Below are 24,430 nucleotides of genomic sequence, written 5' to 3'. Positions count from 1 at the left end.
TGCTGTTTGCCTGTTGTTCTCCTTTCAGCGTTGGTGTCTAATGCACATGTAATGGCTGCAGTAATTACACCTCTTAATCAATGACCTCTAACACATTGTGGCTCCACTTTTTTTCAAACTGTGCAGAGATCGAATCAAATCAAATCAAATCAAAGCACCAATATGTAGATGTAAAATTAAATAATAAAGTAGTGACACTATTAATAATACAATTCTGGAGTTGTATTTTTTTTTTTTTTTTTTTTTTGCTTTGTTATGTTGGCGTACTGTCATAAGGATTAACCCCTCTGAGTTCCGACAAACCGCTCATTTAGAAAGCCTGTTAACCGCAGCCTCTTTGTTTCCCCGCAGGTGAACCACTGAACCTTGAGTTGTAATCCGTCTGTTCCTATTTGTGGGCTTTGAGTAACAGCCTCTGATCCTCTTTACTGATGTAGTGTGCCTGGCGTATATCATCATCATTTCCATTTTCCTTTATTTCCATGTAAACGTGGCAGTTGTGAGATCTATAAAATACTGTATGCTTCTAATTGGCAGTTCATTTAAGAACCGTGGGGAATAGCAGGAAATGAAGAAGACAACATGGGTGAGATTTGATTTTTAAATCAATGAGATTCAGCTCGTTTACACACAAAAGATCTCGCACTTTCTCAGCAGGCTGATTGCTTGTGTTCCAGGTGATATCGCTCACCTGTTTGCTGCCAGTTTGAAGTCTGATACTTGATTTTATTGTTATTAATTATCACACTACCTGACTTCAGATCCATGCCTACTACACAAATAAATAACTGTATCTGCAATGACATCTATGAGTGACAACAGTGACAGATCACCATCTCATGGCTGCTTCATAGCTTGTTATGCTGCAGCAGTATCACTTATGCAGTATCATTATGGAGATTGGTGTTATAGTGCCATCAAACCTTTTTTTGAAGCAGAGTATCTCTTAAGGGCAGAAATTATCTCCCTTGTGTGCTGTTGGGGGGAAAAAAAATTAATTAGAAAGAATTAACTGATGCGGAAGTGTCTTACTGCCTGCCAAGGTTTGACTCGATGAAGGTGCTTTGTTGTTTCCATCCTTAAATAATCCCATTCCAATTATTAAAAAAACACACTGCACAGTTTGGGTGTTTTTTGCTCATTGTGCTCTGTAAGACTGTGTTGCCTGTAGGTTATGTAGCATTTTCTTACCACTGTTTGTTTCTTCATTTCTTCTCATTTCATTTAATTCAAAGATAATTGTTGAAGAAGTAATATTCACACTAAGTCCCCCAGGTAATGTGTGTTCACCTAATGTTAACTGACCCAAAGTCAAATCGCGAAAAAAGAAACACGGAGAAAGAAATGCAGAGCTGCCTCTATCAGTTACCATAGTGCGCCTTCTAGTTTGTGACTATTACATTCATGACTAAAAAAATTATATTTGTACTGGTGATGGAAAGTGCACTCTATCACAAGACAAAGTCCTGTGTCAAGAAAAAAAATCAGTCTGAGGCTTGTAAGATAATTAATTGAGTAGGAAAGAATGTAGAAATGTCTTATCCATGTATCTCTTTTCAGCTTTTCTCTAATCTTTGATTTTCTGGGCGATAAATGAAGATATTAATGCAGTGAAACCATGTTTAAAGTTACAAGGTAAAATCTCAGTTTGGAGGAGCTGTTAACTCATGGACGTCTGAAATGTAAGAATGATTACTCCACCCAAAATGCACCTCTTTATTTGTCCCACTCATCTCCAGTTTTTAATCCGTAAAGACTCAGTGCTACTTTTGTGGCAGCTCAGATAATTTTTTTTGTCTAGATTTACTCTGTCTTAAGTGATTTATGACCATTTATTATAATATCATTGACTGTATTTTGCTTTTTTCAATGAAAATTGTGTATTTTCCTGTATTTTATTTCCTGATCATGTACATGTTTGTAAAAGCTCCGATTAAAGAGAAAACAAAGAAAAAGTGACTTTACCTGCAAATCTATCATTAACTGAATATAGAACAAGTGTCTCCATCCACTGTCATTGATCAAGCTCCATTGGTTTTACTGGTGAATCAATGTTGTAGAAGATGACGGTGTTTCCACGTTCACGACGGAACCATGAAAAGATGACAAACTGCATTTTAAACCAATTATTTACATGTATTGATAGGATTAGTGGATCAACAGGTATTAAACATTTTAGATCAGCAGATGATTCTGGTTGCCAGTGGCTGTTTAGGTCTTTATGGATTAAGGGTCTAAACCAAGGGTCTCAAACTCATTTTCTTTCAGGGGCCAAACTCAGCTCGATTTGATCTCAAGTGGGCCAGTAAACCAGTTAAATAATAGCATAATAAACTATAAATAATGACAACTCCAAATTTTTGTGTTTGTTTTAGTGCAAAAAACCCCCATTAAATTATGAAAATACTTACTTTTATAAATTATCCAAACAAAAAAGACGTGAATAACCTGAAAAAAATGAAATTTCTTAAGAAAAATACGTGCAATTTTAACAATATTATGCCTCGACTTATAATTTATATATGTGCATTATGGATCGGATCTACAAAGACACTAAACACTTAGTAACAGGCAGAAAATTGTGCTTAATTTTCTTAAGGTATTTCAGGTTCATATTTGTTCAGGTTATTCACATTTTATTGTTATAGGATAGTTTGTAAATGTAAATATTTTCATGATTTAATGTTATTTTTTGCACTAAAACAAAGACAAAAAATTCGAAGTTGTCATTATTTATAGGCATAATGTAGTATGTTTTTCACATCAAACTGAGAAGAAAATATGGAGTCATTATTTTTTGTAGGTTATTATGCTGTTATTTTACTTGAGATCATATTGGTCTGTATGTGGAACCTGAACTAAAATGAGATCGACAGCCTTGACTGTGGAATTTTTGCACTTTGTAAATTCATCCCACGGGTCGGATTGGAACCTTTGGCGGGCCGCATGTTTGAGACCCCTGGTCTAAACAGATACATATATAGTGATAAGAAATTCATTTACATGATCAGGTGTAGTACTGGTTATTGGTAATAAAGGAGACCAATGACTCATAGACTTAGAACTTGGTGTAACTCCCAACACATAAAGTTAAGATGCCCTTAAACCAACTATCAGTGAAATGAAGAAGATACAATTGACTAATCTTTCAATAAGAGTTATTTTCATCTTTCACACAGCACTGGAGGGATTATAAATACTATGATAATATAATAAATAATAACTAATCTTACTCAGGACATGAAACCAATCACATAGTGCTGTGGGCAAGGCATTACTTGGCAGACAGCAGCGGCCACATCAGAGCCAAAGGTGATCATACTAAAATGAGTTTTGAACTGCTCACAACCAATAATCAGTCTGTCCCCACTGGTGGTGTCTGAAGATGTAGTTTGTTTCTAAAATCTCCAAAAGAGTGGGTAAACTGTGATGCATCATCCTTCAACATAAAACTTCATAATGCTGAGGCAGGTAGTCTCATAAAAACAGTAGCTCTGACAACGTTCTCCGAGCTGAAATATCACTTTTACTCGGCAGCTGATGAGAGAGGCTGCACTTATATCGAACATGTTTTTTAACAATGAGCCGCCTTTGAGACCTCAGATTATATAGTAGACCCTGTCAGTCTGAGGTATGGGCGCTGACCCCAATGCGTCAGCCGCTGATGAGGAATCTGGTTGACACTCTTTAACAATCGCTGGCGATACCAATCAGCGCGGCAGATCAGAGAGCAGAATGCAGAGAGGCCATCGTAACATATTAAACAGGGCAAGTACTGGGAGTGAGATTTCACAAGTAAGGATGGAAAGGAAGGGAGGGGGTTGCATTATCTGGGGGAGGATGCATTGTGAGGAGATGTGCATGCTAATGAGGGCCAAATACATCGGGAACAGCTGCATTGTAAATGAGCTGACTTTGTACGCTTGGGCTTGGATGAATCTCTGAAGTGTAGTTTGTTAATCAAAGGAGGAAAAGCGGAAAGGAACAATTTACTAAAAATAGTAAGTGAAGAGCCGCGTGCCTCCGATGACATATATACACTGTAATTGCTGTGAAAAGGTTGCCAATATTTTCTCATACGAGAGCAGGTTGACGACCTATAAGACACCCACTGACATTAAGCTGATGGATGCACAGCTTCTCAATGTCCTGGGGTATGATTGCATTTCAGGCTTTGTCTAGAACACCAGGCTTTGAAGCTGAGTAACCTGATCAAAGGGCAAATAATCTGACTAGAGGTCACAGGATTTATCTCATCAATAAAAGGGAAAAGTTAAATTCACAGCGCTGCCCCTCCTTATCCTCTTTATTGATTGAAAAAGGACTCCCACATGTACTGAACACTACGAAGATCAAGAGGTCATGGGAAAAGCTTTTTAGGAATGTGATGGCTAGACTGCCCAGTTTGCTTCAGGGCATACTCTCAGACAGAAATAGCACCGTGAACCACGCAGTTTCAATAAACATTTATTTACAAAACCAAACAATGACAAAGAATTACTTGAAGAGTGAATACAAAACATGTGCTAATATGATAAAATACATTATCATACACAACTTAATATCTTATGAATGTGTTAAATAATCTATGCGTATATTTTTTTGGAATCTGAGAAGGTCAGGAAGCAGGCAGCCAGTGTTGGATTGCTTTACATTATAGGGATTATTGCATTTTCAGTTTGTGTTTAAGGCAAGAATGAAACATGAAGAGGAGACAGAAAACACTTCACATAACAATGAAGCAATATTACTTTTCTCTTCGTCACAGAGCGCACTATCACATAAACATCAATGACAGAAGAAGAGGAAGACAACAAAGAATATTTTTTGTTTCGTAAAAGAAATAGCTATGTAACAACTTTACAAATAGGATTGGTCCATATATTTTTCATTTAAGAACAGCTTTTAGGAGAATAGGTTTGGAAAGCCATGTGTGTGCTGCATTATGAAACAGTCCCTGCAGTTGTCAGATGAGTAGTGTCCCATGATGTGCAGAGCACCATAATGACGTGGTGTCTTTGGTGCCTGGTGTGCTGTACTGGTGTGAGTCCACAGAGTCTCCCTTTTGTCGTAACCGGCTGAGGTCTCTGCTCGTCCCTGTTTGTGTCGTTTGCTTCAGTACGGGTACTGCTTCTGCTTTTTGCCCGCGAAACAGGACAGCCAGGTGCATAGCAGCATAGCGACCGCCGCCCCAGCTCCTGTGCAGTAATACGCCCAGCCAATCTGGCACGAACCTGCAGAGGAAAGCACAGAATTGTCAGGATATCTCTAAGAACCCGTAGATGGATTTCAGTGAAATATGGGCAGATAAGCCTTTGGCCATCCAGCTACTCATTCGATTCTTGGTGCAACCAGAATTTGAGGGCTTAGAGAAAAGTTGAAATCGACTTGCTTACTTCATCTGTATTTGTAAAGGCTTCCAAGGAAAAGTGCCCTTAAATCTCATGTAACTTCAAATCCCAAACATCTACAGGTTCAATAGGTGAGATTTGCATGTGATTATGCAAAGGTTTGTCATTTCTTAGGCCACTTTTCCACTGGCAATATCCGCTCAACTTGTTTCATCTTTTCCCAACTTGGCTCAGTTTTGCATTTCCACTGTATTTGTAGTACTCCCACAGCATGGATGATGATCACAGCAATGCTACGAGAACATATTGTGGTATTGTCTTCAGCGTTACAGTATTTCTGAGCGAGGCAAAGATCTTTTCTAGTGAGAATATAGTGATTTATTCTCGAATCTGTGGCTGAGCCTATTTGAATATATATATATACAGTATATATGTTAATATGTTTTCAGAGATTCCCTGCTAGCTAGACTTGGTGATCTTGTGATTTCCATAATTTCGTGTCAAGTTTCGTATTGCATTAACTGGTTTGGAACCTCAATGTAGATGCTACTTATAGAGATAGTATCTGATGGCACCTGCAAGGGATACACAAAAAATACCATGTCAAGTTAAGTGGATGTAAGCTGATTGGAAAAGCATCTTATGCTAACTGTAGTATTTTACATTGTTGCTGCTAAAAAGGATCAGGGGAGAGGTTTTGGGGAAATCAGGAGCAAGTTTTTTTTACAAGAACTTGACCAGAATCCAGTACTTGGAGACAATGTATACAAGGATCAACTGAACCTTTAAATGAAATGAACTGCAGTAGAAACTAAAATTTTACCTTTTCAGCAATTGCTTCATGCTACTTTTTTTCTGTTTTATATTTTATTCACATACTGTATTTTATTATATATATATATATATATATATATATATATATATATATATATATATATATATATATATATATATATATATATACATATATATATATATATATATATATATATATATATATATATATATGCCCAGACTATGTCATTTCATTTTAATGAAGCAGTGACAAGTAACATTAGTTAATAAGATGATGGAATTGAAATGAGACTGAATTCCTTTAATAAAACTCAAACAAAGACCTAAACTAATTAGGCCTAATAACTTTAAATATTGGACTTAAAAGGAGTTTGCTGCATTTAGTCATTTCATGTGTGTTTAGTTTCATTTCATGTAGCATTAAACAGTCAGAATGTCAATCCTGTTAAGGAATAGCAGCACTGAAATGTGAACCACTGAAAATACTAATAGCCTATGTTAGGAATAATACACTACACCACTAAACTTAGTTTAACCCCAACAGTAACATGTTCAGAACACAAAATGTTGTGAACTGCTTGAGATTTTAAGAAGTCCTGGCATTACTCTCCCTTGTGCGAAAAACAGCACAGCTCAAACAAATAATCAGTTTTTACGTCATTAGTAAACAGGCTGTCTATTATGTGGCAAACGTGCTCTCACCAGACTGACACTTGGGAAGCAAACCAGAGGCAAAAGATACTGAAACTGACACAAATTAAAACATAAAGTGTCCCCTTCAGACAAATCCTCCCTAATCCTAAAAGGAAATTATGCACATTATTAAACTAGGGTATGACCTATATCCATTTCTAAACTTGGAACAAGCCATCAATATTTTTTTTAAGAGAATGAGTCATTGATTACAGTTGTCTAGTTACGAACCAGCCTCATTAAGTAATCATATCAGCTGTCTTCTGACTGTGAAAACCTCATTCAACAAGCAAAATTGAAAATATTTATTTCCCTAAGACTCATTTACTGTTGCATAATGAAGGAATATTTGTCTGCTCGAAGCCACGACTTGGATTGTTCACACATTCATTCCGCAATATAATACATTTCCAAACTTTTGAATACTGAACATGCAATTAATGTGTCATTTAGCTACAATGAATCTCATCTGTCATTCGCTAACGTACTGCTTGCTTTCTCCATGACTAATGAATCGGTCTGAGAAGCAGAGTCTCAGCTTCTTTGTTGTGGTGAGCGCATTATTTGTGTGAAAACCCTGTACTCTCATGGGAAAATATCACAGTCTTGTTACAGCGCTAACAAGTATGAGGTGAAACTGAAATAACTATGGTGCAGGTGTCATCAACAAGCAAATTTATTATCCCTGCAGCACAGAACAGCACAAGGATACTCAGTGTTAACAATCATTTGCATGTACAAGGAGTCTGTCCTTTCTAAAAAGTTATCAAAATTTTAAAACCATTTTCATCGGTTATTTTTAATGGCGTAAGTTGACATGTCTGTGTTAATACTGCCAGGGCAATCACATTTACATTCTGACAATAATGTTGGGGGTAATCCGGATGCATTAATGCAACTCACATCACTGATGATAAGTCAATACACACTGGTATCCCTTGGCTTTGGTTTGTAATGAAATAACAAATAGAGTGTTGTGTTTCATAGCGTGAAATTCATGACCAGTCAGATTATCCATCCATCTGTCCACAGTAACAATCCTGACAATTACTGACCACGCTGACAAAATGCAGTATAAATATTTTATGTCTAGTGTCTAGAGCAAGAAGACACAAAAAAGAAGAGCTGGATTTCCAGTCATCTGGCTGTGCGTATATTTTTGGGTGAATGTAATGTCTTTGGCGGACACTGCTGACCTTTCGTCTAGCACCCCAGTTGGACATATTAAGTGAAACAGGTATATTGCCGTGACATTCACTGGCAATGCATGAGCCTTTTGCCAAGGGTGTGAAATGTCTCATATCTACCAGACTGATATGAAATTTGAGAACATACCAGACTGACTTTAAAGACCTCACAGATTTATTTCTTGTGGATCTACTTAAAGGACAATTTTGGAACTTTCACATCATTTATCAGTTAAAAAAAAAGTGCCAGAATTTTTTTCTACGTCTTTTTCTTTTTATCCTCAACTTTTAATACATTTAAAGGTTCAATAGACAGTCGTGTGCTTATGTGACGTTTGTGTTGAAGTTGTAGCTAGTTCTGTACAGTGTTGCCAATGTTGTAGGTGATCGAGACAGTTGATAGTCAAGAAATTGGACTTGGCTAATGTCAGCAACTGCTCACATCACAAATAGACATCAACACAAACTTAAGTCCCTTTTACACAGCACTTCTGTTACGGGAATATTTTGCCTTTATTCCAGAACAATGTCTGTGTAAACAAAATGGTGGAATCATTCGGTTTCACCTAATGCCTCTGGAGCAGTGGTTCTTAACCTGGGTTCGATCGAACCCTAGGGGTTCGGTGAGTCAGTCTCAGAGGTTCGGCGGAGGTCAAGACACACACTCAACTCATTAGTCGGGTGTGTGTGTCGGGCTAGGTCCGTGTATGTAAACAAACGGCTTCGGAGACTCTTTCTCTGATTGACATCCAATATACGCGGTGTATTGTTGTTGCTTATAGCACTACAACACATCCAGAAGTGTTTATAATTTCTTCCACTTGTCTGACGATGAATTATTTGAGTATTGTCCACATCGTTGTTATGACTTTTGCTACTTCCTGTTAACCATGGAGGCAGCCATGTGTAGCGTTTGTTTACATTTTTCGGTCACCGCACTGGTCAGTTACAATCATGTGACAACCGACGCACCATCGCGGACGGAGAAATCGTATTACGCTAAAGCCGAGCTAGTGCCATAATAAAACAACGATCATAAAAATACTGAAGGAGTAACGAGAACTCTTTTTTTGATACACTACATGCAATTATCTTTTTTTATGTCAAAATTGCGTGGTTCGGAAAGTTCGGAGCGAGACGAAACGAAAACCTGGTTGACCTGACGGCCTACACATACATATACACAACAGCAGAAGTCTCACTGATTTGCTGTAAATATTCATTATTATTGTAGCCTGATGGAAATTAGGTGATGGGTGTGTGTTAAAATGTTAAAAATGATAAATAGCATAAATAAAATAAGTTCATTATTGGAATACTTAAGGTTAAAAATTAAAACCATTTCAGTGTGGTAGTATTAAAAAAGGTCATGTCTTTGTGAAAAGGTACGTAATTTGTTGTGAGTTCATGCACTGTATTGGTTTTGTTCTTTGAGCACAGTGATGTTAATGCACGGTTCATTTTGTGCACCAGTAAAACATATACCTGTGTCTTGAATTTGAAAAAAATCATATTGTATTTTTTAATAAAGAAGGGTTCGGTGAATATGCATATGAAACTGGTGGGGTTCAGTACCTCCAACAAGGTTAAGAACCACTGCTCTGGAGGTAGTAACAGAGCTGTGATAAAGGTGGAATCATGATTCTGGAACGCTGTGTAAAAGGAACACCTCTTGTTCTGCAACCAAGGTGTCGTTTTGGTGACGTATTGCGTATGCGTGTGGATTTAAAAATGAACACAGGACGTGTACAGTAAACAGTAAACATACAGTAAATGCGACCAGAAAGATGTCGAACCGGGGAGACACCGAGATCCGCGAGCTGCTGTCAATTTGGGCAGAGGACTCTATCCATGCTAACATTTGTGGAACGGTGAAAGACAGGACGACTCTGGAGAGGTTAGCAACACCGCTATGCTCGGGGTATTTCCGACGCGCAAGTTATATATCACACTATACGCTGTGCTGCGTCACCGCCCCTCCAGCCTGTCTCACCTCTGCTAGTCCTTTGGCTTGGTTGTGGAAATCGGCTAATGGTGGAAAAAAGGGGATCACCATCTTGACCTTTTTTCTGGGATCTCTGTGTAAAAGTTTAATCATAATACTCCATTGATCTCTTTCTACTCCTCAAGTGGTAGGATTATCAGGCTTCAGAAATCTTCAGAAAACCCTGGTATAAATGACACTGGTGGCCATAAAAGTCAACTGCAGTAACTAGATGAAATATCTGCAGCTTTACAGTATGTTGTGCTGATAGCCTGTGTTGATGGACTGTTTCTAAGCTAATTGTGACTAATTTTGCACATTACTGCCACTGTAAAGGAGCGAACATAAACGTCACATTTGGGTTTCCCAAGAAAACAAATCAGTCTGCACAATATTACACACGAGAAAGGTGCAGATGTAATTACTTTAGATTGGTAAATTATGATCCACTCATACATTGAAAATTCCATTTATTAGCTAACGGTACATTGTGTTGCACAGTATTGCTGCTGTAGGTGAACAGAAGAGAGGCACTGTTGATGGAGAAGCCAAAGTCACACCCACTCTGGTTGCGCCCCATGAGATCTCACACATAAAAAAAAAAATTCTCACACTGAACGAGGGGTGACGACATTTTGATCCTCTTTGAAATATGTCATTAATTACACATATGTTATTTGTCAGTTTAGCACGTAGCACACATAGAACCTATATTACATGTACATTTCTTTGGCATTTCTGTAAAAAAAAAAAAGAAGTACACAATAAGAATGAAATAAGAAAAACAGCTGCTCCTGTATAAGAATAGCTTTTTCACATGCTGTCTAATATAACAGTGTATAACTGCCTGAAATAGTCCTGATAATGCCAGCTTAATATATAGCACTAACATAGGTACTGGTTATTCTTGGGCAAATATTAACACCAGAGGAAACAAAAAAGAAATCTTGACAAATTGAAAGCGACTAGAAGCTCTGTTGAGTTTTTCCTTGTACATTTGAAATGCCGAGAGGCTGTGTGTCACGGGTATAATGTCAGTTGGTTCTGCTCGGTTTCTGAAAAAGAATTTGTCAAGATCAAAAGCCAGATCCATCTGTTCTATATCACTTTTTCAGGCAAGAACGCTCAGTGAGAGGAAAAAAAACCAAGAAAAATGTACAATAAAATCATTAATGTCTAATTGAGACGCCGTGTGAAGGTTGGGTGTGCTGGATCTTACCTAGTTGAAACTGGTCTGAGCTGTTGTTGCAGGTCTGTTGTACCTCTTCACTGTCCCATCCGAGTGGGTAGAGTGCACAGCCTGAGCCTATGAGCAGACCTGTGAACAGCACAAAGAGCCATGAGGTGGTGCTTACAAAAAACTTCTCAAAATAGGGCTTAAGGTTGACAAGACAGTATTTGTAAGAGGAAAACTGCAACAAGGTCAAAGTGTCACCATGAGGACATCCAAGCTAGAGGAAGGTCTCCAGTGGTCTTGAGACAACCTTGCAACAGTTGGTTTACACTTAAAAATCCTTCCAGTGTAATCCTGCCCTGCTTGTATTTGTTAAATTTTTGTGAGAAATACAAATCTAAAACCTCTGTATTTTTATTTTATTTTTTAATTATTTAAGTTTTTTGGATATAAGCGGAAATGAATATTGAAATGACAGCTCAGTATGTATAAGACATCTTGGCTCAATAAATAACATTTGGAGGAAAAATCCTTCTCATAATTAATTAATTAATCTGTTTTTACCATAGGCACTGAACATGCATGACAGCGACGTGAACGTGTTCATACTTTTCAATGGATACTCTATGACTGTTTGCTTCATGTTTTAACTAAAATAATCAAAAACATAATAAGCTGCTGCTCCACAGTGACACGACACGTACAACCTCCCCATTTTATTTATTTTTTTTGTTAGTTTATCAGCGTTTCCCAGCACATACTGAAAGGAACGCTCTGACCTGTTTCAGCATTTTTACCTCTGAACAATCCTCACATCTCTCTGTAAAATGACATGGATTGCAAATTTAACACTTCATCACATTTTTACTGCAACAAAACAAAGCGCTCGTCTGGCAAAAGCTCATAAAACACTGTGAACGAATGAACATATGCAAATAGCTTGGCAATTTCTCACAGAGGGGAAAACAAGCTTTTTTTTCTGGATTGCAATAATTACTGTAAAACTCTGGAAAATCCTTGAGGGACTGCTTTATGTCAGTGATTAAAGAGACTTATGACTGTGCTTAAAGCTGCACACAGAGACAAGAGTTAAATCTAGTCAAGGCCATTACATTAAGGATTAATATCCTCAATATTTGCCTGCAGCCAGGTCTTGACAAGTTATTCCCTGGATGCCAAGGCCTGTCTCTTGAAATTACCCTGTGGGGGCCCCTGGTAGGTGGCTCTGCCATCACATTAGCTTAATCCCCTCCGATATGTCTGCCCTGCTATCAGTTTTGGGATGTGAGGACGGCAGCAGAGAAAGTGAAGGCAAGAAAGCTCTGCCTTCCAACCTGATTACTCCTGCCATCCAGGACTGCCTTATTAAATCTAGGCCAGATAACAAGCAGGAATTAATCCACATGCTAATGCAGATGGGTTAGACAAACCGGCTAACATCTGAGGTGGAGTAGGGAAAGTGTTTTCTCCAGTCGCAGCCAAAAGGACGGCGAATGTCATCGACTAGAGAAAATAGACAGGCTGATCATAGCTCCTGTGGTAGAAAATCAATTCGGTGAAACTCTGGCATGTTGATGAGAATAAAAGGGATATAAAACAGCTCTAACCAAGTCTGTGTCATTACAGCTGAGGATCAGAGGGGATCCAGGGATTTTCATACGTAACAACTCAGCCATTTCTTCTCCAGACCCTTAAGAGAACTTCAGACGAGTTTCTGCTTCATACCTAAAATTACTACCTTCAGGTGTGCAATATTGCAAAAGTAACACAGGTGCAATTTGAAGTAAATCCCTGTACATGCAGCCAATGGGACCCCCTATGAACAGAAAAACTGACAACGTACGGCGGTGAATTTAGACGCCAGTGAACTACATGCAGCCATTAAAATATTCTGAGTTATATAATGTTATCAAATGTGTTTTGATTCAAATTTGTAACAGTAAAGCATGCCAGCATTATAATATATTCATGATTAATATTTAACAAAATCAAGAATTCTCTTTCAAGTGTTGTGTAATGCAGAGAGATACAGCAGCATGTAATCAAAATGAATTTCCTTGCAGCAAATGAGAAGGGAAAACACAGAGGGCAAAATGTGGCTCCAGTTCCCAAAGATATTGTTATTCTATCCAGCAAACGGTAATGTTTCTATTTGAAAAATTACCATCGATGCGGATTCTCAATCGTGCTTTGATTAACACATTTGTTAAAACAATCAAACCCGTAAAGAGTCAGTGTCTGTCAGAGCAAACAATGGGAGGTGAATCATTGGATCTGTTTCCACTTCAGGTCAGATGATGATATTGACCACCGGAAAAAAGGTACAACGTGGGATTTTATCTCAACGACAAGAGATCAGTTCCACCGTGTAAGAAAAAAATCAGAGGCTGTCAAGTGTTTTGTGTTGTTTTGTGGATAAACTCGCTGAGCCTTCAACACTGCAGTGGATGAAATCAATGTGAGCGCTCACATGTTACTGTGCCACCAGTGAAACAGATACAGCGAAGCACAAATGCACTGTGGGAACAGATGAACCTAAACAAGAACAAAAAAACGCATCACCAAGGTGTAATTCAATTCTGCAGTATATTGTATGTGGTCCTATATTTCTTTTTTTTTTTTAGTTTTATTCATTTGATTTATTCATTTTTTTTTTCCCCAAGAGTAGTTATTTTCATCAAATCCCATCCTCTATCCTCACTATTATTGAGAAGCAGAGCTGGTGACAGGATGTGGGTGAAAGATTACGAGAATAAAAAAGCATTCTTCCACATAATGTTCATGTGCCAGGCTGTGACTTGTGAGTCTGCATGGATACTGCTGGAGACAGGTACTTCCTCTGCTCCTTATTTCATAAACTACCTCAGATACAACCCTGATCTGCACAGACACACAATCAGGGATTTGTGTTATTTAGCATGTGGTTGTCAGCTGCACGTCAGCTCTTCTGCTCAGCCTTTTTGGCTCGTGACCTCTTCAACTGAAACCTTCTTGTGACCCATTGCCACAGACTGTATAGTCTAGCAAACAAACACATTTAGCTTTTTTTTTCCAGTGAAGTATTACATCACTACCCCCAAGTTAGAGGCTACTAGACAGGCTATTCAAGCACTGAACCATATGTTAGCTTCTGCAAGATAAAGCTTAATGATTCCCTTAGGAAGAATGTGATGGAAGAAAACAGAAGTGTGGACCACAGCAACCAATCCATCTCTTGAATATGTAGTTTGAATGCAAAGTCTAACAAAAATAACAACCAGATGACCAATATAAAAATACAAATATGCTGCAAGGTAACATGATATTTGCACTTTTTTTCTATTTGTGCTGTAGAAAATGGTGGATTCTAAGTAGTAAGAGTTCTAGGGTCAAAACACAGTATTCAAAATCTCTCTGATGGGACATTTTATTGACCATTTGACAGATTAGTGTTGCTCAATGACCTACATTTTTACTTTTAAATTCATTTTTGGTTTAGTTGAGCCATAAGGAATTATACAAAACAAGGAGCTGCTTTATATTGAAATAAATGTTGGAATGGCAATCAATTAAAGTTTTCTCTTTGACAGGACATTACTGTGTTTTGATCCTCTAAATGAAATACTCATTTGTACATTCCATAACTTTGTATACAGAAAGATTAAGAAAAAAAAAACATCACTGACTTCAGCAAACTCCGCACATGCTAGGAGTGCATCCATAGGGACACTTATAGTCACAATAGAAAAAAACAAAAAAAAATCTATGCTCTAGAAGAAGTTTATAAAAGCTCACAACAACATGCAGTTAAAGCAGATTGTTACCAGCATACTTTAGAGGATAATAACATTTGCTAATTTAATAAATAGCTACACTTGACATAATTAGTCCCACATTAGATTCATTACAGATAGTTAGGGAGACTGTTCATGTGTTTGTTGATTTAAGCACAACATTAATCTGAGAAAAACTGTTTTTGTTTATGTGTCATGTACAGGACATTTAATTGATTTTCAGTTTTTCCCAACTCCAAACTATAATTTTTTTATTGGCATTCAAAAGTCCACTATGCCAGCTTCTTTAGGGTATATTGTGGTTTAATATATCAAACAGATATACATCTGTATGCACTTTTAATCATCCTCAATTGTCGAAGTATCGTCCAGCTCAGCACATGCACCAACAAGGCAACAGGCTCAACAAAATGACAACTTTAATAAGGTTTTGATTTGGTATGTTTTTGATTCTAAAACTCCGAAAAATCAAAAGGGCAAAAAGCTATGAAGCGTCTTGTGTTGCTGAGCGCATGAACACAATGAATGGTGGTGGAATTCGACTGCGATGCACAGGGGCACAGACTGAAATTTTGCCCAGGGCAGCAAATTGGTCAAGGCTGGTTCTGAACTTCAGAAAACATCTCAACATCCCATTTTGCTGCGAGCAGATGGCCATCTCATGATGAAATCATTGCAGGAATCCACTAATATACTGTACACGACAACAGAGGGGCTGTTATGGCAGCCTCGCAGCAGCTACAAGACAATGAGAGACAGATGGACGTGAAAAAATCATTGATGTTGAAAATCTGGCACTACCAGCAAGTGCAGAACGTGTTCCTTCCACAAAAGCTATTAAGAATCAAAATAACCAGTTTAGTTCAGCAGCAGTGGCTGCACCCTGAGGTCAAACTTTAAAATGCCCTCAGCTCTCCAGCAGATCTGGAGCAGTTCAAGTGCTGCTCCATCAGTGCAGGGCTAGGAGGTTGGTTTGTTTGTTTGTTTGTCTACCTTTCCGCTTTTTCCAGCAACTGCTGTTTGTAAAACCTTAGCCTATTTTGGAGTCTTGATTCTGTTGCCATAGCAGCGATCTGATGCCTGATTATCTTCTCTTGCACAGGAGATGAAGAGGAAAAGGTTGGAGAGCAGAATTTAAGAGGCCAGACAACTTATTCACAGATCTAGTTTCAATTGATCTATGTGCGCCTGCTATCAGGACGACTCTCTCTAATGGCTTCTCTGAAAGGCTATTCAATGAACTGAGAGACATCTCTTAAATGGACTTCACCAAATACAATCAGTGCTACATATCAATGTTCAATCAATAAAATCTCCTCTAATATAGTGATCTTTTTACTGCATATTCTTTCCACAGATTTCATCATCGTAGTTGAGCTCACTTTTGAAGTTGCATTTGCAGTGCTATGAAAAGCGTACTGAGAAGTGCTTTATTCCACCAGAGCCACACTATTGTTCCCCATCCTTTTTCCCATCGACGCTTTTTACCTGAATGAAAAACTACCCCCTTTTCATATCCCCCACATTCTCAGATTTAGGGAGTGCTGATGCCTTTTGTAAAGCCTTCCTGCTCTCTGTCAAAAACCAAGGAATTTCTTTACCCTCCCTCATGCCCCCAGACAATACCATTCAAGGTTATCATTCAAAAGGCCAAAGAGGACAAGAGAAAAAAAAAAAAAGGGGCTGCCGCTAAGCTGGAGAGAATTTTGGTGGCCAGGGAATTAAAGTGGGGATGTGCCTCAATAGGCTGGGTTAATGTAAGACATTCCCTTTTGGGCTTGAAGGATCATCCATAAGAGGGAGGGAAATGTAAGAGCACTAAACCTGGCAAGTCAGCCAAAAATAATCTCTACCTTTACATATCCTTTGGACTCTTTCAGCTTCAAAATCGTATTTTTCTTCAGTAAATACACCCAGAGACTTGCAGTCATTAACAGTGCAACTTGATATGTTTTTTTTTTTTTTTTCTCAGCAATTTGTCAACAGCATGAAAAAGAGACACAAAAATGCTAGGATTACGAGACCAATTCAGGAAACTCTACATTAATTATTGTATAATAACCAGGTATTGATAACGTAATCCCATAAAGGTACCAATTAATCATCTGTAGTTGGTTGTTTATATAAAGTAACTATCTGGTTATTTTATGGTAATAATTTACCATAAAATATCAGTTATGTAATTTAGACAAAGGGCGGCAACTGAAAAGCAGAACAGAGGAAGTGGAGAAAAGTCTGTTCAGACTGTATTTGAACAGAAATGTAACCTTTTGGCATTTCATGTTGGATATAATCCTCATGTTATGAAGAGTGAATGAGCAGGTTTTTTTTTTAGTTTTTTCTATTATCATCCTGTGGATCAACCTGGTTACAAACTGTCTCTTGATCTTAATGTTGTGGTTTAAAATGACTGGGTTAACCAGTATTTAAAGATTAAATGTCTAGTGAAACACCAATAAAGATGAGGGTCAAAATAAGACAAAGAACCTCATTGTAATTGCACACTAGGATGCCTTTCCCATGTTGACCTGTCTTTTGTAACTCTGATTAACATAGTAGCTTCTTCTTCTTCTTCTTTATTTCTGGCAGGCTATAGTAGCTGCTTGTAGGTAATGTTTAAATCTATCACTGGTTCAAAACTACTTATGAACTATGCAATACAGGTTTGAAATCAAGTTTCACAAGACACAGTTTTGACAGTATTTTTTATTCAATTTCTTGCAGTTTAACCCACTTATGAACAACTGTGAGTCCTTGATAATAGCTGGTCATTATTTCTCAGTTTGGCTGATTGGAGCAACAGGAAATGACACAAACTAGTGTCATTTTGAGAGGTGATGACCATCTGTTCTCTTAAAAAAAAAAACACTTGCTTCCATCATGAAACTACTTCGCTTTAAGAACATTATCATCCTAAAGTAAAATGCACCTCATTCATTTTGCCTTTGACTTCGAGAATATGTACTAAAGTTGTGCAATACTGTGCTCAGTTTAATAAGCTATGGTTTTATGTATAGTTTTATATGGTTCAACATGTTCAGATGTCTTTAAATAATCAATAAATCAGTTTTACTGTAGTGTATTTAATGTTCTACTGACAACACGGAACATGTAACTACAAACCTTCTCACTTCTTCCCACTCTACTTGTCTGAGCTTTTCTCTGAGGTAACGACAGGTTTCCAGTGTCACTTTAGTCTCCCACGTCCATATGACTGGCCCATCCAGAAACCCAGGCCTGCATGTTGAGGCGTGTTTTTTTTTTTTTTTCCCTTTTTTCACTTGAAACACAAGGCACACATCAACATGTACAGCCTGCACGCCTCCTTTCCTTGTGATGCACTGATTCTCAGTGTCATTCAACTTGGATCAACACAGGCGTTTTCAGAAAGACTTACTCCTGTGTGAGCGTTTTTGCTGGCGAAGCTGGTGTTTTATTTAAGCGAGACGGGGATCTGGAGGTTCAGTTGAAACGCTAGACTCTGGAGCTGAGAGAGATGGAGGATGAGGGGGATGCCGAGAAAGGAGGGATTTACACAGAGTATGTGAAGTATGTGTGATATGTGATGTGCACAGTGAGGCATAGAAATACTTTCAGCTACCCATGGATGGAATTTATACGTTATTTCAACAATGGTTTGGGCAGTTCATTTATTTATAAGAATATTATTATGCTAGTTGTTCAATAATAACCACTGATGCTGTTTTTGCAAATGGGTGCTTCTATGAAACTAGTCCCTAAAAACAGGACAAAAATTTAAACCAGATGCAGACTAATGTTATGGAGCAAGTTTGGAAGCACTTTGGGTATATTTTAAAAATAAATATTTACTGAGAGAAAAGAGAAACTATTTTTCAAATAAAACACATTTTTATATTATTTATATATTATTTTTTATGCAAGAATCCGCATGTAACAGTAAAAAGGACATGAAAATTACACGCAATTTTTTTCTTTTGAATATCTCTTTATTCTCTCACAGGTACATTTTGGGAATCGAACTTATGCAAGGCAGTGTTTCACAAAAATGGCCACTGTTGCAAAATCACTCGTGATTTATTTGTGTTTCAATGGGCAGGTTCCGCATGTAACGCGGGTGGACACGATGGGTTACATGTGAAACCTAGAATGAGACTGAGATTCATAAAAAAACCAAATGTCTGGATTAGAAAAACCACTAAGATTGTCGAATTTAACACAGTGTCTTTATTTATTGTGTTATATAAGACCATTTCAAGCTATGTTTTCCAGATCAAATGCACTGATACCTAGGTAGTTTTTCCTGTCCTGTTTTTGGCCCCAATATTTTATCAAAAATTCATTTATTTTAGGATGGCTCAGAGCAAGAGTATATATATATATTTTTTTTTGCATTTATCTGTCATCATTAGGTACATCCTGGGGGGAAATATGTCTTTCTCTTTTATTATTGGGTCTACAAAGCTGGCAAAGAAGCACCCAAACGGTAACACTTTTCTACACAAAGACCAGGTCCAGTTGGACCAGGGGTGTGTTCATTACCTTTCTCTGGTTAAACAATCTCTGAAGTCCCCTCCCTTCTGCTCAGAATATTTTTAGATATGTTTTCAACCGTTTGATATTTGCTCAGAGAATCCTTCCAATGCTACTTTCTTGTATTCAGTAATTTCAATAATTTTCCATGTTTACAACCTGAAGCTGTCAAACACACACACATAAACACCTCTTTATTCCATCAGGCATCAGATGACACAAGAATGCTCATTGTTAGGTCATATGCATGTCACATTTGTGTGTTTTAGTTCTGAGCTTTCCTTGCCTTTTTTTTTTATTGTCGTCTTTCTCCTTTGCTTTTGTAGCACGCCTGTCCTTATTAATAATAAACAGCCACCAACACACAACAGTGTTGTGGTGGTTAATTTGACATTTTCATGTTTTTGTTCTTGGATTTACATGAAATTTTACGCAGGTCTTGACTTGTTATCTGATCTAATCAAATTCAGCTGAAGTTATTTTCCCTCTATCTTACTACAAATGCAAATAGGACTCAAAGCTATGAATAGTATAAATCATCTTATACCATCCTTCTCTGCAAACAACATAATGCAAATGCAAAAAAAGCCTACATACCGAAGCCTATAAAAGTCTTAAAGGTTTATATGAAAGACTAGCATGTGCTTGTGTCGGAGCCTTTTCAGAGATGATCTAACTAAAGATGGAACATTTCAGTCTGTATACATCACTGTCTTGTTTTTTTTTTTTTTTGAAGGGAGAACAGAGGCTGAGCTCTTTGAATGGAGCCCTAGGGGACAAGATGTTCAGTTCTAAGAAAACGGTTTCATAACAATCAGATGACCTCCACAACCATCTTTAACATCTTTTCCACAGACTAAATTATAATATCATCTGGTAAGATAGTAAGTGAACAAAATGATTGTTTTATGAGCCAAATAATAACACCCTTTGACAGACATTTACAGTTGATTTACAGAATTTATAGTATGTCATGTAGCTGACATGTGCACTGTTACATCCCATTTTTTTCTTTATACCATCAAAACAAAGGGTAATATCACCAAACTTACCAAAATGTCACTAATCTTTACCAGCATAGCTAAGAACTCTGCTCTGCTGAACCACAGAACTAATGCCCTGTCCACATAAATGCAGATATTTTTCTAAATGGGTATTTTCTCTGTGTACACTACAATGCACAAACAACTACAGATTGGTACAAATGCTCAGTGTTGGAGCTTTAACAGCAGACACTGCTGGCCAAGACAGTTAGATAATATTGGACATAGCAGATGCAGTGGCTTTAGTCTTATGTTAACTTAAACATGTTGGTTGGTTGTTGAAGTGTGTTCCTTACATTATATAGACTGCTCCTTAACACTGCTACATTTCCCAAATGTGCTGATGTGTTAACCGCAATCTACTGCAGGTCATACACCAATGTATGTACATATATGATATATATTTGATGTTTCAGGTGCATATTTGTGACACAAAGTAAAAAGGCCTGTTTGCATTGAAGTGTGACATCATCTTCTAATCACTTTATTTTTTCTGTTTTTCAATATCTTCACTTAGGAAGATCTTGACCTAAAAGAAGAAGCCCAAATGTGGAGAAAAACATCCATTTTAAATAATACCCATATTAGTGTGGATGGAGCATTAGAAACGTAACATTAGGAAAATGTTGGGTGGTGAGTAAATTACCTGTGGGTTAGCTGTTCGCCAAAATTTAGCTAAATCAGATATAGAGTATGGTTTAGGCTCACTCCATTGATATGCTAACGACTCTTGCTTTTCTATATCTATGATAACAACCTGTAAACTGAGTTCTATATGGAAGACTCAGGTGGACTGTTCCATAAAACCCCTAATGCTTGCTCCCGACTTCTCTTGTCTGCTTCTCGAGTGGTAACAACTGTTAGCTTAGACATGAGGCTAGCTGACATTACAGTCATTTGTCAATACCAAGTTTGCAGAGTACGGTCTTGCAAACTCGGCGAGTACGGTCTTGGTAAGAACGGCCCCAGAGAACGGACTTCCAAAGAATGTAAGTCTCTTTGTAATTGGTACTGCTGGTACTTGTCTGCTGCATTTCTGTCATTAGCTCCCTAACGTACTTCCCTCAAATCACCACAATATGTCACTTGATTTGATTTCAGTACATTTGTACTACTATTTACATATCGTTTATATTTTTTATACATTTTGTACATTTTTTCACAACTGGAATAGATTTCGTTGAATTTCGTTGAATCCCATATGATAATAAAGATGCATTTCTTGCTGTTCTGCCTATGGCATGTGTTACAACATTGTATCACAACATCCACTGACGGTCATCTAGCCAATTAAACATTTCTGAATTAAGTTATCACAGAAGCCGCCGTTGCATTTGAGAGTAGCACCAAGTGCATCTTGGGATATTTGCCAGCCAAGTCTACATAAGCCACCAACCAGTGCATCCTTGGTTTAAGCTAGCAGACAAGAACAACATCCAGGTATTCCATGCATTCTTGGTTTATACAAACTTTCAATCGGAACAGTACTTGGGCAGCGACTGATGACATTTCATGAGATTGTGAGAACAGAAAAACACATTAGACTGTGTATTGAGAAACGGCTTAAGTCTTCCACGATTAACTTTAACTGTATATTTCCAAGAACATACAGTAAAAATAAGCCTAAAGCAATGTGCTGAACGCTGAGTATTGGTTCGCTGGCCAGTGAGAAACTGCCACTCTCCAGTAACGCAGTCTCATTTCTTTCCATGTCCACCCATAAGTCCCCATCACCAGCCCTGGGTGGAAAGAACGGCTTGTGTTATATTGATCTGTTTCAGTACTTTCGCTACAGGCATCCCGTCAAGAGCTGGTCTTATCTAATCACACCAGTCATTTGTCACACAGTTTCCGACTAGAACCGGTAATTAATAAACACACCAATTACAAGAGCTAAATGGACTTCTGGTTCATTAAGCAGTGGGCATGTATTAAGCAGAAAAATGCAGCGAAGTCTACGGTACAACAGAGAGCAGAAAAAACACGCAAGATAAGCCTGGGGTGTGCTAAATACATAGCAAGTAACTTTCAATACAGAACATCTCCTGGAAGTGTGGGGAGAATGAGCTTTTCACACAAGGGCACAGATATTTCCTGTATGCCTCAGTCTTTCCAGCTAGAAACCCACGCCTCCCTGAGACCTCAACCATGTCTCCTCTGATCTCATATTGCAAATTGGACATTCTTCCCCCTCCTTTCAGCAAGAAGAGAAGTCAAATAAGAGGCCGGCAAAAGACAAGGGAAAGAATTCAGCAGCAACCAAGTAAAACATTCCTCATACAGCATTTTAAAATGCCGAATATTTCCATCTTTCCCTTGTCAATTGTGACTACAGTTGGAATTTAAAGTATGGAGAACAATAGAGTAAACACTGGTATTTTTTTCTCGTGTATGAGAAAACCTGCCAGGCCAAGGTAATCACCTGGCTTCTACCACGCTGCTCTAGTGTTAATGTGGCTTGTTTTTTTCATTTCAGTCAAGGGGAAGATTAGGTCTTGCAATATCGTGCAATATTTTAATGGCTTATTATCTTGGTAGCAGGGCTGGTGACAATAAGCTACTTTACTTGCACATGACAAAGATAAAGTCAACTAACAGTGCAGTAGATTCTATGCAAATAAAAAAAAAAAAAGCTTTGTTTAACTAAAACTACAGTCACTTCAAAGCGCGACTGTACAGTGTGCAAAATGTTCAAAGATCACCAACGAAATGACATGATAAATGCATGCTGGTGTTGGAATTTAAATAGAAAAAGTGACTCCATCGCCACCAAAGAGGCAAACTAGTGAAGCAGAAAACGTGCCAGGATAACAACAAAGCCAAAGGGTATGGAAATCTTCCTCAGGGAAGGATCCACTTTATAAAGTCCTACAAGTGTAGCTCTTCTAACTGGGTCACGTCTGATGTGTTGAGCAGCACCCTCCTCCCACCGACAGAGCTTGAAACCTGACAGAGAGGCGTGACAGCAGGCCATGCGTCCAAAAGTCAGCATATACTGTACCTACCGTGATGCCTCGTCTGGCTTCTTAACATTTCCAGTGTAAGCAGTAAACATGCTCATTTATAGGAGTTCTATGCGGAGGGAAAAAATACTGTTATAATCTATGCCTTAATGTTAATTTAAAAAGCAAGTAGATATGAAAATGAATGCTTCAGTATCATTCACACAGACACCAGCAGACATCAAAATGCCTCTCTGACAGTACTGGGGCTCATCATGTGAGCGACTCCATACCACAAACACAAAGAGCCTCCTTTCAAAAGACAATACAACGCCTCAGGGATTGAGGAAAAACTGACTCCCACTGCCAAGTGTACAAAGTACTCCATAGCTTGTGTTTAAAATGCCAGCCCACTGCATTCACGCCATCCTCTGAGACACACAGCAGGCTAGTTTATTACCAGATTAACCTAAAAAAAAATAAAAAATAAAAATCACATAGTAACTAACATTCCTCTTAACTAACAGGCACTTTAACTCTTTCATTTCATTCTGCAGGTGTGATATGCAAAACTATACATCTGTAGAGGACATGGTTTATTTTCAAAGTGATATATTATTGTAAGAATATATACTTACACTAAAAATGCACAGGTCAGAATAATATGCATATTTGGAGATATATTAAATGAATTGGTTTGGGGTTACCTTGATATTAAAGAGGGAAGCATTGGTCATTAGAGAATGAATTGTGGGCAATTGTGATCAACTTAACATGTTCATTCAGTCACTGAATACAGGTCCTCAGAAATTGAAAGTGTCATTATTCAGTATCGGGTGTGTCCACCTCTGGTTTCCAAACAAGCAGTGCAGCAACGATGCATGGAACTAAATCTCATGATCCTGTCCTGAGAAATCCGATCACTCAGATGACTGATTGTACTGCGATAACAGCGCAGACGGAGAGCGACTTCACC

The 24,430-nt window shown here is 38.0% G+C and overlaps 1 protein-coding gene across 1 annotated transcript in view; it reads right to left on the bottom strand.

Annotated features, from left to right (window-relative positions):
* Positions 1–4,449: 4,449 nt before the first annotated feature.
* The window catches only part of LOC115431551 (LHFPL tetraspan subfamily member 6 protein), a 59,790-nt gene continuing 39,809 nt past the window's right edge, over positions 4,450–24,430 (bottom strand). The window contains exons 3-4 of the mRNA XM_030151977.1: positions 11,230–11,328; positions 4,450–5,234 (exon numbers count right to left, since the gene is read on the bottom strand). Coding sequence (XP_030007837.1) covers positions 5,116–5,234; positions 11,230–11,328 — 218 coding nt within the window. The 3' untranslated portion in view covers positions 4,450–5,115. The remainder of the gene's footprint in view (positions 5,235–11,229; positions 11,329–24,430) is intronic.

The sequence above is a fragment of the Sphaeramia orbicularis genome, chromosome 13 (assembly GCF_902148855.1).
Source record: "Sphaeramia orbicularis chromosome 13, fSphaOr1.1, whole genome shotgun sequence".
Classification (NCBI taxonomy): domain Eukaryota; kingdom Metazoa; phylum Chordata; class Actinopteri; order Kurtiformes; family Apogonidae; genus Sphaeramia; species Sphaeramia orbicularis.
Note: the sequence above shows the minus strand (reverse complement) of the source record. Positions and strands in the feature narration are given on the sequence as shown.